The following is a 16822-nucleotide window of genomic DNA, read 5'->3' as shown; positions in this document are numbered from 1 at the left end:
AAGCCGTCCCTAGGTATGGCTCCTGGGGGATCCACAGAACCTCGGGCATCTTCCTTGGGGACCCTCCTGGCTGGGTGGCATAGGCTGACCACCTGCGTGTGCGTTGGTGGTTAGGGGCCCTCCCCTAAATCCCTCTAGAACCACCTTCCCCCAGAGACTAGGCCAAGTTCATCCAGGGTGAATCCACCACTTTAATGTCTGTAGAGAACCTTCTGGAAGGTGGGAGGAAAGTGCAAGGAAGGGAGCAGGGGCACCAGGGACAGGTGATCCTCGTGGAGGGAGCCGAGGAGCTTAGCTACCAGAGAGGCTGTCCCACCTCTGATGGGGACACAAACACAGAGGGAGAGGGGAGGACTGAGCCCCGGGGTCAAGGCAGGGTCCCCAGGCCCCACTCCAAGTGAGTCTCCCGAGTCCTTCTGAGGCCATCTGCCCAGGGGCCCAGCGGCTGGCTCCTCCTGGCAGCTTGCCCTGGTGCCTGCTGAGAGTCCTCAAGTTCACTGCTGGCGGAAACCCCACGGGGGAAGGTGCCCTCCTGAGCCAGGGTAAAGAAAGGAGAAGGGGGGATTATGGCTCCCACTCCTGGGGCAGGTCCACGGAGGCACAGATTGGTCCACAGGGAGGGCTGGCCCCCCCCGTCCCTGCTGTACCCACCCCGGCCTGCCCTGAGGAGTCCAGAAATGCCCAGCCCAGACCCCAACATCCTGATACGCCTGGGCTGCCCACCGGGCAAGGTCACAGTATGAGGAGGCTCCGAGGCACACAGCCGCCCCCCTCAGTTATAGAACACCTCGTCCTCCTCCTCTGAGAGGGAGATGCTGTCCACCGAGGGGAGGGAACCCTGCAGATGGGCCCCAGCCTCAGGCCCCAGACCCCGAGGCAGCTGACGCTGATGCTCCTCTTCTGGGCTGGGGGGCTGGGGGCCGGCAGCTGTGATGGGGGGCTCGTCGGGTGAGGGCCAGCCCTCGGGGGAGAGGCCAGAGGAGGAGAAGGCCAGAAGACTGTCATCCTGTGAGGGGCCACTCAGAAGACTGTCCTGCAGGTAGACACTCTCCAGGTCTGGAAAACCAACAGGAGGGGTAGGGAGCATGAGGAACGGGGTCCCAGCCCTGCTCCTCACCCTCTCCTGGTGCGCGAGGGAAGGTGAGGGACAGAAGACTGGTCTCCAAATCCTGCTTTGTCGCTGCCGAGCTGTGTGACCTTGGGCCAGTCACCGAACCTCTCTGAGCCCCAGTTTCTCCCTGGGGATTACAGGGGTGGTGGAGGGAGCTGGAGTACTTAACAGCAGGCTACACTGCCCGGCCTGGAATCCGGCGCTGGGACAGCTGGGACAAACGCTGTTCTTCCTGGGCCTCCGCTCCCTTCCCTCCCCTCACTGTCAGGGCGAAGATTAAGTAAGATGATGGGCCTATGGGTGTCACCAAGGCCCCGGGGCACTGAAGCCTCCGCAGTAACCTGGGCTGTCTGTGCTTGGTATTAAAGATCAGATCCTGGCTCTGACGCCTCTAGCTGTAACCTAGGGCAAGGTTCCTGGTGCCTCAGTTTCTCTTAGCTGTAAAAGGAAATAATAGCAGGGCCCCCTTCTTAGAGGCGTGGTGAGGAGGAAGTGAAATGGCACAGGGTAACACGGAATGGGGTGAGCACGTCAACCCCTAACCCATTACAGCGCTCGTTCTCGCCTCTACGCTTACGGCGCATGCGCTCGGTGGGCAGTGGGCGGGGCGAGGACCCCCCTCCCACCCCACCCCACCCCCCGCCGCCGCCGCCTTCCACGCTCCAGTCCACAGATGTGGAAACCCAGGCTGAGACAGGGAGGGGCTTGTCCAAGGTCACCTTGGTTTGGTGGCAGGCACCCAGCCCTTGCTCTGCTCCACCCACCCCGCCCCGGCGCCAACCCGGGTCGTACCCTGGAGCTGGACCATGTCCTGAGGGCTGTTCTCGAGGTGAAGCTCCTCGTCGTCCAGCGAGGACCAGGCGCTCAGCGTGGCCTCTGTGATAGCAAACTGCTCGGCAACCCCTGCGCGGGGTGGGGGAACAGCGAGACCCAGTTCAGCAGGGACACGGCGGGGGCCGGGGGCGTTCAGCACCAGGACGGGCTGGCACCCAACAGCCCAGCAGTTAGCTGGACTGCCCATCTGGGCCCCGGTGACCAGACGGCTCCCCTGAATGCCTGTCCACCCATGGCACTGTTTTGCCATGTCTCAACAATGGCCATGTGGCGACCTTCTGTGCCCTAAGGACCAGGGTCCCGACCAGTCCCCGTCCCCAGGCTCCCCAACCACTGACCTGCAGCAAAACGGGCCTCCCGCAGCTCATCGGGCAGGCGGCAGTAATGCTCGTCCTCAGTGGGGGACAGCTCCCAGCCTGACCGCTGGGCGCGCCAGCCCTTCCACTCGATCAGGTGGGCCACGCGGCCACGTGCCATGGCCGTGGGCTTTGTGATGTGGTCCTTGATGCTCTGCACGACCCCTGGGAGCATTGAGGGCAGCGGGTGACTGCTGTGACACAAAACCACGCCCAGGGGCCTGACCCTGCTACCCCAGGCTCCCCACCCCCCCATACCTCGGGCCCATCTAACGGCCTGTACCCCACAGGCATTCGAGGCTCTGTACTCACCCCATGCCCTGTGTCCTCCCAGCCCCGTGTCCTCCCAGCCCCGTACTCTCAATGCCCTGAATTTATCCCAGCAAGTCCTCCTGCCCAACCAGAGCCCACGCCCACTCAGCACCCCACACCTCCCCGAACCCCAAGGCCCCACCTCACTTAGGTCCCCACCCATGTGGAGGCCTCAAGCCCTCCCAATATCCTACTCCCAGCAATGTTTCCCTCCACCTGGTGCTTATTCCCCAGACCTGCCATGCCCCTCATTCCCTTTGACCAGGTTTAGACCATTCTGTCCCAGAAGATCCACTCAAGGTCCACCCAGCCCTCTCCCTTTATCTATTAATTAACCAGTTCCGAGAGAGCACCCCCTGTGCCAAGGCCAGTGCCAGCTCTGCTGAGCGGGAGACCTATGTGGGATGCAGCAGGCCAGGAAGGCTTCCTGGAAGAGGTGGACCGGGGTTGAGCTTTACAGGTAGGTTGGTGGTTTGTAGGTACATTGGACAGATGGAGGCAAGACTGGAGGCTATTTCAGAAATGAGATGAGATAAGGAGGAAGGCGTGGCAGAATCTGGCATGATTCTGGGACAGCCGGGGATGAGATTTGGGGGCCATACTAAGGCTGAGATGGCAGAAAAGGCTGGGGAGCCCATCAGGGGCGAGACTTAGGACTGAGAGAGCCAAGCTGAGGACTCCAGAGTTTTCCTTCTAGCAATGGGGAGCCACAGCAGGGTAATAAGCAAAAGAGTGGCAGGTTAGATCTGTTGTTTAGAGCACCCCAATTAGGGGATGGGGCCAAGGGTGGAGATGGGGCACCCTCAGGAGCCATTGAAGGGGTGCAGCAAGAGACAGGACAGGGACTGGGAAGCGGGGAGGAGGACCTGAAGGGCTCTTAGGAGTAGACTACCTCGATGTGGAAGCTGACAGAGAAGACTGTCAGAAATGATTCAGCATCTCTCTGAACCAAGGCGGAGCATACCCTCACTGGGGTCTCAGAGCCGTGACGTGAGGACCGGCAATGTTTAAGCAAGGAAGCTAGAGACATCATACAGAGAAAATGGGAAAGATGGGAATGAGGGAAAAGGGGGAGAACCTGCCACACATACCCCCGAGCTAGGAGTACAGGCAACCAGAGAAAGTTCTGGAGGAGGAAGTTCGAGTGACCCCTGCAGGGCAGGTGAGGCAGAGGGAAGGGGTGGTGGGTGGGAGAGAGTCAAGGCCAACAGGGGGGAGGGCAGCACGGGAATGGCCTGGAAGGTGTGCCGTGGATGACCTGGGCCAGATACTTTGGCAGCCCCTGGAGACCCCTCTGCTGGCCCGCGTGCCCATCTCCCAGCTGCTGCCGCCTCCCACCAGCAGCCCTCTCCGGAGCCTTGCCCTGAGCTCATGGGAGTGGCCTCACCCAGAGATGCACGGGAGGCGGGAGAGCCTTCCAGGGGCCACCACCAACCAACACAGGAGTGATACCCAACCAGCCGCCAGCCTCAACACCGCCCACCGGAAGTTCTGAGGTTCGATTCGTGCTCCTGAGCTCCCAGGGATCGGGCGGAGACAGAGTCCTCCTGTAGGCCCATCTCTGCTAAGCTCCTTCCCCTGCCCGGTCCTGCTGTCCTCACTCCTACAATCTGCCCTTGAGAACGATCCCTCCATAAATCACTCGCACAATTCGCGTCCGGGCTCTGCTTCCAGGGAACCCCAGCCACGGCGGGGTGACGGGCAGACTGCACCTGCCACGGAGGCCGGGGAGGCCACGCCAGGCAGACATCCGAAAGACTGGGGCCACTCCCTCTCGGCTTCGAGGGGCCGCAGCAATTTAACAGCAGGGGTGGGGGGCAGGAACCCTAAGTCCCTCATCCCTGCAGAACCTGGCATGGAGCGTGGGTCCGGGAAATGTTGGCTCCCACAGGCTACATCCCCTCCAGCCACAGCAAGGGCAAGGGACGGGCCATGCTAACCCTGGGGCAGGGGAGGGACCCTGGAACCTACCCACAAGGGACGAGGTGGCCAGAGCTGCCACGTTGTAGTTGCTGGAGCAGGACCTGGAGTCGGCCAGGTAGCCGTTGGTGGTCTGGAAGCACCTCTGCAGAAAGGAGGGGAGGGGGAGTAGGGCAGGGCAGACCTGCCAGAGGACATCTCCCGGCCACTACCGTCCCACGAAGCCCCCTCCCCAGGCGACCCCACCCACTCCCACAGGACCGTCCCACCCGCTGCTGTCATCAGGCCCCCTCCCCCAGGGTGGCAGGACTGTGTGCCGGGCTGGGGTTCGCAGAGCAAGGGGCCACGGTGTCCGTGGCGGCTGTCTGGACTGCGGAATGGGCAAAGCGTACTGACCTGCCAAGGATCCCAACAGAAATCCATCTGTTTGTCCTAAAATGAGAGGAGGAAGAGGGTCAGGCAGGGCCTGGCAGACGGTGCCAGCAGATGGCACAAGTTCTTGAGCCCCGGGTGGTGGTGGTGGTCAGCCTTCTGCTATTGTCTGAGGTCTGGGCTCTGCCTACTCCTGGTCATGCCCCCCTGGCCTTCCCTTGCTGTGCAGAGAAAGACGTTGTGGGGCGGGGGAGCGGGCAGTGGTGGCTCCGCCAGGAAGGCAGCTGGCGCAGGGGGTAGATTGGACCTGGGTTCAAGCTTCGACTCTGCCCTTTCTACCTGGGTACCCTTAGACCAGTGCCTTAACAGCTCAGGACGTCAGTTTCTTCCTCTGTAAGATGGTGATAAATGCCATTTATCTCAGGGGTTGTGGTGATGCAAGTGACATGATATAGACAAAGTGTCCAGCATAAAGCCTAGCATGTGGTGTGTGTTTTAGAAAAAAAGTGATTATGTCAACCGGTAGGTCCAAGCCACAACCTCTGGGGGTGGGGTGGAAATTATGCACCAGGACCTGAGGCCCCTGGCAAGCTCTTCCTAATGTATTTGGACAAAGAATCCCACTCTTGGGGTGCCTGGCTGGCTCAGTCAGCAGAGCACACGGCTCTTGGTCTCAGGATTGTGAGTTCGAGCCCCATGTTGGGTGTAGAGATCACGTAAATAAGTAAACTTAAAAAAAAAAAAAGTGCCACTCCTTTACCTTTCAGAAGGCAGGGCAGGCTGCTAAGAAGGAAGGTGGTGGGCTGGTCAGGGAACTTGTTATCTGCAAGGCTGGGGTACTTTGAGTGGAAAGACCTCCCGAGCAGGACTCTCTTTTCTGGTCCTGGTCCAAGTCCCTGGATGCCCAGCCCAATTCAGACTTTCACCCAAATGCATACCATTTGTGCTGTAGGGGGCATCCCAGGACCCAGGGCCGAGGCAGGTGAAGGTAAGGATCAAGCGGGACCAGTTACCTTGCCAGTGACATGGTCTGGAGCAACAGTGGGGGGGTGGCTGGAGGGCAAGTCCGGGTTCAGGGGGTCCGTGCCCTGGGGCATGGGGCAGTCCTTGTGGGCACTTGTGAACAGATCTAGAAATATGACGACAGGAGGAACTTAGGAACCCCCACACATAGCCCCACACTCCCCTACTTACGAGGCTTGTTCAAGCCAGCCCTGAGGGCTGGGCACTACTTTATGGCCACCGGTGTCATTTTGTAGAAAACAAAGACCGAAGCAAGCCCGCGGCAGGTGGGGATTCCTGCCAGACCGCCTGCCCGGTGCCCTCAGTGGGAATTCTCGTCCATCTGCCTGTCCCTCCATTTTCGTTAGTTAGCTAGCACCCACTCCCTGGCACAGCCTATGAGCTCGCCTTCACAGAGGCCCTCAACTCCCAGCCCTGTCCAGTCCCACCCTCCACCGGCTCCACACCGGGACCCGCGGGGCTGCTCCTTGCTGGAGAAGGTCCCCGGCCTCACACAGGACACTGACCAGGGACCCGTCTACAGGTCTCCAGTCCCCGCAAAGTTTGCTTCCCACCAGGCTAACTACCTCGCGCAGCTTTACTTCTCAAACCTGCCACCCGGGCACCGCCCTCCCCACAGCCTGCTGCTGGCTGCTCCCCCATCCCTCACGGAGGTCCAGAAGCCTGCAGCAGGCATCACCCCATTTTTCTACCTGAAATCATTGCCCTGCCCCCATTTTGCTCACACCATCTGCTTTCCTTCCTGTGACAAAGGAAGAGCTGTCCCTACTCCATCCAAGACCAGTTCCCCCACCCTAGGGACCACCCCCCAGCCGGACCCGCCCCCCACCGGGGGGGTGGGGGGTGGGGGGGGCTACACTCTCTCTTCTCTCTTCTGGTGGTCGGCCCTTGTCTCCCTCTTGGCCACCAACACGGCAGGTGCTGCGGTGTCTCTCCCCTCAGGACTCTCACCTGCATCCCTGCTCTCCCCACCCATCCAGTGCCCCCCCCCCCCCGTCAGTCCCTCACCTCCAAGCAGCCCCAGCCTCTCCCATCCTTTAAAGACCTTAACCTTGCTTCCCCTCAGCTCCCTGCCTGCTCCTCTGCCCCCTTCCAGGCCACACTTAGAGTTGTATCTGACCTCGACTTCTCTCCACCCCCCCAAACCCCTTACCCCACCCCTCCCACCCCCCACCCCTCCCGCACCCCACATATTCTCCTCCACCCTCTTCAGGCAGCCTTTCCTGAGAGGGCCCAGCAGGGACAGGTCCTGTCTCCTCCCCTCCGGGCCTCCCTCCCCCCCTCAAGCCACGCCCATCTTGGGCTTCCCTCCCACCCCCACCTTGGTCCCCCTTCTCTGCTCCAGCCCAGCCCCTTCTCACCCCCGGGGTCTCTCCCAGGACCCCTCCTCCGTGAGCGGCTGACCCCCGCATTTACACCTGTGCCCCTGACTCTGCTTGAGCCCCCAAATGAAGAGCCAGCTCCCCTCACGGACGCCCAGCAGGTGACAGCCGTCTCAGGGAGACCCACGTCCGTCTCCCTCCACTTCCCCGATTTTAGCAAATGATGGAACAGCCCACCCAGCTGTACCAACCCCAAAATCCAGTTTTCTCTGAGCGCTGCCTTCGCCCAACCCCCCAACCAGCAAGTCCCACTGGCTCTCTCTCCGACCGACCTCCATTCCAGACCGAGCCCTCTCTGTCCCCACTGCCACTCCCCACCTGGGGGCACCACCCTCTCTCACCTGGAGGCCACTGGCCACAGGCTTCCCCCACTCCCCACCCCCCTGCACAGGGAGGCTACAGGTCAGACTGCGTCTTTGCTGAAAACCGGCCACTGGCTTCCTTCCACTGCCCTGGAGGAGGACGGCCAGCCCCTCACCAGCGCCTTCAGGGGCCCGCATGCCGGCCTGCCCGCTGCTCCGGCCACTCGGGCCTCCCTGCTGCTCCTCAAATGGTCCCCTTGTTCCTTGTCCTTGTTCTCCTCTCCACCTGGAACATATCCTCAGATCTTTCTGAACCGTGTCATTCAGGTCTCAGCTCAAGGTCGCCTCCTCAGAGAGGCCCTTCCTGTCCCCACACTGGGCACCAATCGCTCCCCATCACGGTCAAGCTTTTGTGAAGTGTCCGGTCCCTTCCTGCGTGGTGAGTGTGAGACCGTGGGAATGGAGACCATAGCACAGGGAGTTAAGCATCTATTTCTGATGCATTCAGAAGTATTTGCTGAGCACCTACTATGTGCCCGGCGCTGTTCTGCGCAAGAGGAACACTGGTAAATGAGACAGAGACGGTTTCTGCCCTCACGCAGCTGACGTTCTAGTGAGAGTGACATTCTAGGCTATTCATTCACCTAAACAACCTTTCACTCCTTCACCTGAGGAGCATCCACCTCCTGTCTATACCGTGCAAGGGTGTGGGGACAGAGGTGGGATTAAGACTCCACCCTGGCCCTCTGGGAGCTCCCCTTCTGATGGAAACCAGCCTCAAAGCCCCTCATGCAAACACGAGGCTGACCCCAGGGGTCCTCATACTGACGGACCTAAAGAGGAAGGATCCGTGGCTCAGCTTTCTAGAGGAGGAAGCTGAGGCCCAGGCGGGGATTAACTACCCAGAGGCACCCAGCCCGTGGCGGGCAGTCAGGGTCTGCGCCCTGTTACTCTGATGCCCAGGCTCACTCTCTTCCAAAGCACAAAAGGAGTTTTGATGAGTTCTGTGGGGGTCAGGGGCCGCACGGGAGAGCTGATGGGGGAGCTAGCCAGGAGGGGGTGCTAGGAGAAGGGGGAAGGCAGGGGAGGGTGGGGTGTGCAGCTTGCACAAAACTGTGAGGTCCAGGAGACACGAGGAGCGGGGGTGTCTGTGCCATGGCAGGGAGGCGAGGCCGCTGCAGGACACTGGTCCCAGCCGGCAGCCTGCCCTGCCCCGGACGCGGGCTCCCAGCACCCTTCCCGGCTTCGACAACTTGTGGGCAGAGCTGCAGGAGCTGAGCATGAAAGCAGGCAGTGCATCTTTCGAAGGAGAGGCCAGCGTCCTACCCACCCACCCCGCCTTGGGTCGGATTCTGCACAGCTGGGGAGAGATGTGGGATGCAAAGGGGCAGGGGAGCGGCCTGTCTTCCCTCCCCCTGCACAGCAAGGGCTGTGACTTTCTCAAGGGACACTAAGGCAGGGGCCATGTTTGAGTTTTGCGGGCGCCCCCCAGGAGGGTCGCTTGCAGGGCAAGGGGACCCCAGTTCCCAGAGGCTGGAGGGTGGGCAACTTTAGCGGGCAAGGGAGTTGGGCAGGGAAGGGAAGAGGTCAAACCAGGTCGGAGCTCCCATGACAGGGGTCCTGCTGCAGGCAGGCCCCCCAAACAGCCTCTGAGAGAACTCACACATGCTAACCTGGGGCCCATGGCCCCCCTTCCCTCTCATCTTCCACTACTCTCCCTCTTGCACTCCAGCCACACTGGCCACTCAGATACGCCCAGCACCCTCCTGCCTCAGGGCCTTTGCACTGGCTGTGCCTTTCCTCCGGCAGGAACTCTCTCCTCCCACACAGCCGCAGGCTCACTCCCTCACCATATTCAGGTCTCTACTCAAACTTTAGAACCTCAGGGAGGCCTCCAGCCACCTTGTTTAATGGCACCCGTCCTTTCCTATCTCCTAATTTTCCGTCATTCCTTCTCTAAGGTGACATTCCTTCTTATGTTATTATGTGTCTGTTTCCTTGTTCACCATCTCTCACTAAACCATGAGCTCTCTGAGGGCTGGTCCTCGTCAGCTTTAGTCGCCACCATAGCCCTAGCACCTCCTGCCACAGGGCCTGGCACATTGCTCATTTTTGTTGAAACTTTGCTTCAACAGTGAGCCAGTGGTGGTTAACAGAGACCACCAGAGCTCCAGATAAATAAATATATCTTGGGCACTTCTTCTCAAGTTCCTCAGGCCAGACCCCAAGATGTCAGAGGAGAACGGGACCTGAAGAGGAGGGAGGCCAGCAGTCCTGGCTGGAGGGCCGAAGTGAACACTGAACAAGGTATGAGGTAGAAGTCTCTGTTCACACTGGACTGGACTTAGGATCCCTAAGGGACCAGAGAGTTCTGAGAGGGGCCTGGAGACTGTTACTGGCAGGCAGGTGAAGGAGTCTGAATGAGCCTGTCTGAAACAGGGTGAGAAAAGGCAGGCAGAGCCAGGACTGACGCCCCCATCCCCTGAACTTGGAGCTCTGTCACCCAGGAACCGAAAGCAGTGTGGGCTGAGCCGTGTACTTACACACGGGGGCATTCAGCTCATCTGGCTCCTTACCCCGGTCCAGGCCATGCGCCCCGTGTGGGGCCTGCCCCTCCCCAAGCTTCAGGGTCTCCAGGTGTACAAATACCAGGTTCCGGGGTGGGGGGGACGTCCTTCTGCGGGTCACGTAAGCCACTTACTAGGTCATGTGTTTAAAAAGTAAAATAGAGGGCACCTGGGTGGCTCTGTGGGTTAAAGTCTCTGCCTTCGGCTCAGGTCATGGTCCCGGGGTCCTGGGATCGAGCCCCACTTCAAGCTCTCTGCTTGGCAGGGAGCCTGCTTCCTTCTCTCTCTCTGCCTGCCTCTCTGCCTACCTGTGATCTTTGTCTGTCAAATAAATAAATAAAATCTTTAAAAATAAATAAAATAGAATTGAACAGAAAATACCAGAACCTATCGAGGAGTCGGGTTAAGTATTGTTTCATGAAACTTCGGTTTAAACCGCACAGGCCTGCATGCGCCCACACACGTGTGGCGAGAATGTTCTAAGCATGTGCTGGGTCATGATGCAAAATATATGTATTCCTACGGGTTCTACTCAAAAACGTTTGAAAGTCGCCACTCCTAAGATGCCCGCCGGGGTGCAGGCAGACGGGTGCTGGAATATTTCTAGGGCCCCTGGCCATCCCTAAAACTCTGTGGACTGTGGGCCGGGGAGTGAGGGGAGTTGAGGTCTGAGGAGGCGGTAAGCAGCGTCAAGGGCCTGGAGCACACAGGACTTGAACAAGGTCATTGGTCAAGGGGGACTTGGAGGACTCCTTGCTCTGAGCCCCTCTCCAGCTTTCCTGTCCCCCCACCTCAGTTGGGGTGCAGGAGCCTCCGCCAAAGCCGCCTTCTCCCCCTGAGGACTTGGGCCCCGTGATGTCACAGGCTGGTTGCCATGGAGACGTCAGGTAATGGAGCAGCCCAGGGTGAAATCACAGGCTGCTCTTCGCCCAGCTGGGACCGGCGGCCACGTCACCAGCAGCAACTGGAAAAACACAGTGTTTCGCGTGGGCTGGGGGCTGGGGGTCCCCCGAGGGGACCCCTGGCCACTGCTCCTGGGGGCGCCTCCTTCCTCCTCAGTCCACACCCTACTCCTCTGACCTCAAGGTCTGAGGTCCCTTCTCAGACCTGCCCCCTCCCCCACCTCCCCCAGCCACAGCAGTGACAGGCCTCTGGTTGCCCTGGCAACTTGGAGGCCTTCTCGAGTCCTTCAAGGAGAGGAGTGTCATCCAAACATCTGCATCCCTCTGCCTTCAAGCAGAGCGCTCTTCTGCCGACCAAGGATGCTTGCTGCCTTCTCACACCAGCTCCCTATCTGCTGTAGAGCCCAACCACCCAGACAGCTCGTCCTGATGTCTCACCTGAAGCCGTCTGGCTGCAAAGCACCCACCCTGTTCCTTGGGTCAGTCTGCAGCTCAGTCCCCTCTCCCCTGCCTCCGAGCCATCTAGTCCCTTTAGCTGTTCTTTGGTGTTGGAGTCCCAGCCCAGACACTGCGGTTGCCATCGGTCCCCAGAGTGTCTCCCAGGGCTCTGCACCCCAGGAGGGGCAGGGAGGGCCCCAGGTTAACCCTGTTCTTTCCCAGCAGCCCAGACAGGGTAAACTTCTCCTTGAAAGCACATAGTAACAGAGCAGCAGCCTGGATCTGAAGCCCCTCGCCCAGCCCTGTGTGTGCTGGTGGCCCACCGAGGTCCAGGCCCTGTCCCTGCCTCCGAGGAGAACACAGCAGGCCCAGTGTTCCTTTCACAGTCCCTGCCCTGGGTCTGATCCCGGCTTTCTGCTGCCAGCCCAGGCTGCGGGCGTGCGGCCCAGCCCTTGTGAGCCGAGGGCTCTCACCTGTGCAATGAGCCTGCCCCGCTCCCCGGGAAACCGCAGCGGCTCCGTCCCTCTCCACTCCCAGACCTGGTCCCCTTTCTAGACCACGGGACAGATCTCAGTCCCCCTGGGAGCCCCGCAGAGGGAGGCCACCAAGAGTGAGCCCTTGGCCTCTCTGCCTGGTGAGTCACTGACTCACTGTCACTGACGTGACAGCAGGCCGTCCCGCTGAGCTTGGCGGAGGCTTGGCCTCGAGTGGACAAAGTGCCCTCCTGCTCCCCGGGGCATGTGTTTATAGGTCACCAGGCCCACAGAGGTAACTTCATCAGGGAGCTGATGGGGGTCCGTTTCTATCCCCAACCAAGGATAGAGGGAGACAACAGGCTCTTCTCCAGGACCTTCCCCATACCTCAGCTCCTCTCCTTCCTCTGCCATCTTGAGGCTCAGTCCCTTTGACGAGCTATCCTAGAGCCCACCCTGCTCTAGCCTCACCTCCTCCAGGCAGCCTGCCTAGACTGGCCTCCGCTGTATTAGGCCACCAGCAGCCTTAATGAGCAAACTCCGGCCTGCAATGATTTGCTGCCACCATTTATTGAACACCTACTGTGTGTCGGGTACTGTCCTAGGCCTTTCCATCCATTATCTCTTGTTTAACCTTCACTAAACCCCTGCGAAGTAGTATCATTATGCCCATTTTTACAGATGGGGAAACTGAGGCTCAGAAAAGTTAAATCACTTCTCCCAAGTCACCAGCTAATAAGCGGCAGAGATGGGGTTCAAACCTGATCCAGTCTGAAATTCCAAATCTTGCGCTCAAACCACTAGCCAGTGCTGATCTCTTCTTCAGGTAGTTTTTCCATGTGTGTGTCCGTGTCCGTGTCCTGCCTCCCCCTTAGACCACCCCCCCGGGGCAAGGTTGTGTCTGTCTTCTCAGACAGTGAGCTCCCCAAGGGCAAGGCCCCATCTACTCCTTCCTCAGTCTCCCCCAGTGCCCAGTGTCACTGGTTCTGCAAGGGTGAAGGGGAGACAGTGCGAGGTGGTTGGGAAGACATCATAGTCGGTGGGTCCTGTGTCCTGTGGGGCGCTCTGCCCAGCTTCTTCAGAGCTGGAGCCTTCTCCCAGACATAAGAGATGTCTGACCTTCCAAAAGAGAGACTTCAGTCCCCCATTTCTGCCCTCACAAGCCCCAGGGCCCAAGGCACTGAGATCCCCACAGTGAGGCCAGGAGGCTGATAGGTTGGTTGGAGGACAAACCTGGGCAGGTGGAGAGGTTCTCAGGGCCAGGGGCATGGGGTGGGCCCTGAGAGACCCTGGAGCTGGAGAGAGGGGCCTAGATGTTAACTTCCCCTGCTCTGTGCACATTGTCACCTGCGGTGGCAGCAAAGCCCCAAGCAAATACCAACCCTGAGAGTTACAGCAGAGGGCTGTAGTTCTGAGCACTAGCCAGGCACTCCATGCCTCTCTCTTGGGGGTCGCATCTGAAAGCAAAGGGCAGGGGCTCCCTACTCAGGCGCTGGGCTACACAGACCTGAATCCAAATCCTGCCTCTCCGTGTTCTGACTGTGTGACTTCAGGTAAGACCCTTCCTGTCTCTGAGCCCCACGTCTCCCCTCCCGGGGTTGAATGAGGATGAGCTACGTCAGAAGAGTAAAAAGGCTCAGCCTGGCTTAGGATAAACCCCCGACGGGTGGGAACTTAATAGTAGATAGTGAATGGGGTGCCTGGTTGGTTAAGCGTCTGACTCTTGATGTCGGCTCAGGTCATGATCTCAGGGTCGTGAAATCAAGCCCTGCATCAGGCTCCGCGCTCAGCACAGAGTCTGCTTAGCCCTCTCCCTTCCCCCCCCCGCCCCTCCCCCTGACCTCTCTCTCTCTCAAATAAATAGAATCTTAAAAAAAAAAAAAAGTAGACAACACAAAATAGCTCCTGGAAACAGCATGTGTCGCCTTACTCTGGTCCCCATCACTTTCCCCAAGTCCTCAGCACCTCGAATGCCTGCCATGAAGCATCCATGAGACAGGATGGGGCTGGAAGCCTCTGTGTCCTCCCCTTTCCCAGCCAAAAGGGGCTGGCTTAGCTGTCCACACAGAAGGGTAATAAGAACAAATTTAAAATTAAAGAAATAGCTAAACGTGCCTGGTACTGGTCTGAATGCTCTACATGAATTAAGTCCTGTAATCCCTGCCCAGCAATCCTACAACATCGATACTGGTATTGGTCCCATTTTAGAGATGAGAACACTGAGGTACCCATTCAATATTAAGTAACTTGCTGAGGTCACAGAGCTACGGAATGACAGACGGGAACCTAGGCTGGCCGGCTCCCAAGTCTGCACCCCTAACCTCTCAGGCCGGGCACAGAGAACTGCTGCCCCATGCTGGCGTGGGGAGGCTCTCCAAGGTGTGGCCTGTACCTGGGGCCTGGCGTCTCTGGCTAGGGTGGCCCCAGTTGGGTGCAGACTCGGGGATCAGCATGCGGCTCCCAATCCCTGGCCTGGCTTCAGGGCTGCGCACCAGGCACAGGGAAGCGCTTGGAGAAAGGGGTGGTTATTAGCACTGGGCCCAGAAGCTCCTGGAAGCCTGCAGCTGGAGAGGAGCAGGTCAGGTGCCCGGCTGTGGGCTGGGGGTGCAGTGCAGAGGCTTGGGGCACAGGCCTGGCTTTTTACAGGTCACTCAGCCCCCCGCCCCCCGCTCCGTTTTCCCATTTGTAAAACAAGGACTGGGACAGCACCAACCCCAACTGAGCCGGTTGTGCCTAAAACGTTCCAAACAGTCCCTGGCAAGCCGGAAGCAGTATTGGTGACAATTGCTCTGACAGTATTGGTGACAATCAGAGGGGGGTGTGCCCTCCACGTAGTGGTCCAGTCGCTGAGATCATGGGTGTCCTCTGCTCCAGCGTCCTGTCCCTTCTTTACTCTTATCCAGCTCGCCTGCTGCATGTTGGGACCGTAAGTGCCAACCCCTCAGGAAGGAGACAAGGTTCGAATACACAACTAGATCTGGAGGTGGCACTCAGGAGCCCAAGCCACAGAAGGAAGGGCGAAGGAAGTCCCCCTTCTTAGTCTGTGTGACCTCAAGTAGGCATAGCAGAGGGTGCTGGCCCTGGCGGGGGAGGGGGGGTGGGGGCGGGGGCCATCCAAGGACCTGAGCACCAGCCTGACCTTGGCAGGCATCTCTTCCTCCCTGGCCTCATACTGTGTTCAGTGGGTCTGTGGCTCACAGGTTGGGCCCCCGGTACGGGATGACCAAGTGACAGGGAAAGGACACAGTCACCAAGGAAATACCCAATCCCAGATGCCCAACACCCAGAGCCTGTCCAGAGCCTTTGGGTTTCTGGAGACATGCTAAGAGCCTGTCACTCCTAAAGAACCCTAAGTACTGTTCCCTCTTAAAACTGTCTTCCCCTCTGGCAAGCTGTGGGTCTCACAAGGGCCGGGGCTATGCTAGACTCATCCCCTCTAGATGCCCAGCACGTACACAGCACCTGCCACACAGTAGGGATCATGCTAATAGCAGCCTGATGAATGAATAAGTGAACGAAGCTCACAAAACCTAACTCCCATCCCCTATTCCAGCCCGGACACCCTCCTGAGACATCCTAAGCCACTTACCTGAATGTCCTACAGGGACTGGTGGGTCCCTGAGAGGCGGGGGGGGGGGGGGGGGAGCGTCGCGCTCCTTGCTCAGTGTCCCTCAGCACAAGCCCCCCCCCCAGGGCCTGTGCAGCCCCTCCCCAGGCCTGTTCATCCCTCTACAACTGAGTAAGTTTTGGGGGTGATGGGTGGGGTGGCAGCCCCCAAGGTTGGGGGTCAGTGGGTTTGCCGAGCTGGGGTCAAGGCCTCAGTCACCTGTACCCCCAGTCCCCCTGCTCTGTGTAGGACTCCACTGCCATTCCCAAGGGACAGCCAACTCCAACTCCTGGGGTGCCACCTTGGGCAGTACAAGGGGAGAGCAGAGGGAGCCAGGGCAAGGCACCGTTGAAAGCCCCCAGGCAGAAAGAAGGGCCCAGGAGTTCGCAGACACAACCGCTTTCTCTGTCCCTTCCTGTCCCCTGACGGAGGATGGGGGTGGGGGTGGGGGTGGGAGTTAGGGATGAGAGTGGGGTAAGGGATACCTTCCATATAACCTGTTCCTCCCCATTAACCCACTGCTGTCGATGGGGTTCGGGGACTCTGAAGACAGCGCATGGGGTAAGGGGACAGAAGTGGGGGCGTTGAGCAAGTCAGGCCTGTGTCTTGGGGGAGTGTGGGAAGGACAGTCGGCGGCTTCTCCCGGGGCCGCCACCTGCCCTCCAGAGAAGCCAGGAGCGGCCAGAAGCCTTCCTCCCCTCCAGAGCACGCGACAGGGGGCGTGTGGCTGCTGGGCTGGAAGCGACCCCCTTCCTGCCCCCTGCCTGGGTGTGGCTCCAAGCCCGGCTGGAGATGCGGCGACCTCCCTCCGCTCTCTCTCTGCGCTGCCACCCCCGTCCCCTGTCCTCCCGGGGGCACCGTGTCCCCTGGGTCTCGGTGGGGGCGGGGGGGGCGTGCTGCCGGTCGGGAAAGGCCGGGTCTCCCCCCAGCCGCAACCCCCAGGCTCCTCCGGGGCCCGACCCCCACCCGGCCGGCGGCCCCCTCACCTCGCGACACGCAGGAGCCCATCACGGGGCCGCGGGGCCGGGCCGCTGCGCCTCGGGTGCGTCGGGCCGCCGGGCGCTCATGTCTCCGTGGGCCCGGGGCTCACGCGCGGCGCCGGCGCGGCAGGCGGGCGGTCGGGCAGGGACAGGGGCTGGGGTTTGGGCTGCGGCTCCCTCCGCTCGGCTCCCCGCCGCTCCCGCCGGGTCGTCCCCGCCGCCGCCGCCTCCCGCGCCGCGCCC

At 60.1% G+C, this 16822-nt stretch overlaps 1 protein-coding gene across 1 annotated transcript; it reads right to left on the bottom strand.

The window, feature by feature from the left end:
- Positions 1-169: 169 nt before the first annotated feature.
- On the bottom strand, positions 170-16607 carry FAM131C (family with sequence similarity 131 member C; the record flags this gene model as incomplete). The annotated part of the gene is made up of 9 exons (XM_080801739.1): positions 170-1056; positions 1904-2014; positions 2284-2466; positions 4585-4678; positions 4930-4965; positions 5919-6034; positions 14385-14500; positions 16085-16142; positions 16586-16607. The coding sequence occupies 9 exons, from the start codon at positions 16605-16607 to the stop codon at positions 773-775; spliced, it is 1020 nt and encodes a 339-aa protein (XP_080657865.1). The 3' UTR covers positions 170-772.
- Positions 16608-16822: the final 215 nt, after the last annotated feature.

The sequence above is a fragment of the Martes martes genome, assembly GCF_963455335.1.
Source record: "Martes martes genome assembly, chromosome: 4".
Taxonomy (NCBI): domain Eukaryota; kingdom Metazoa; phylum Chordata; class Mammalia; order Carnivora; family Mustelidae; genus Martes; species Martes martes.
Note: the sequence above shows the minus strand (reverse complement) of the source record. Positions and strands in the feature narration are given on the sequence as shown.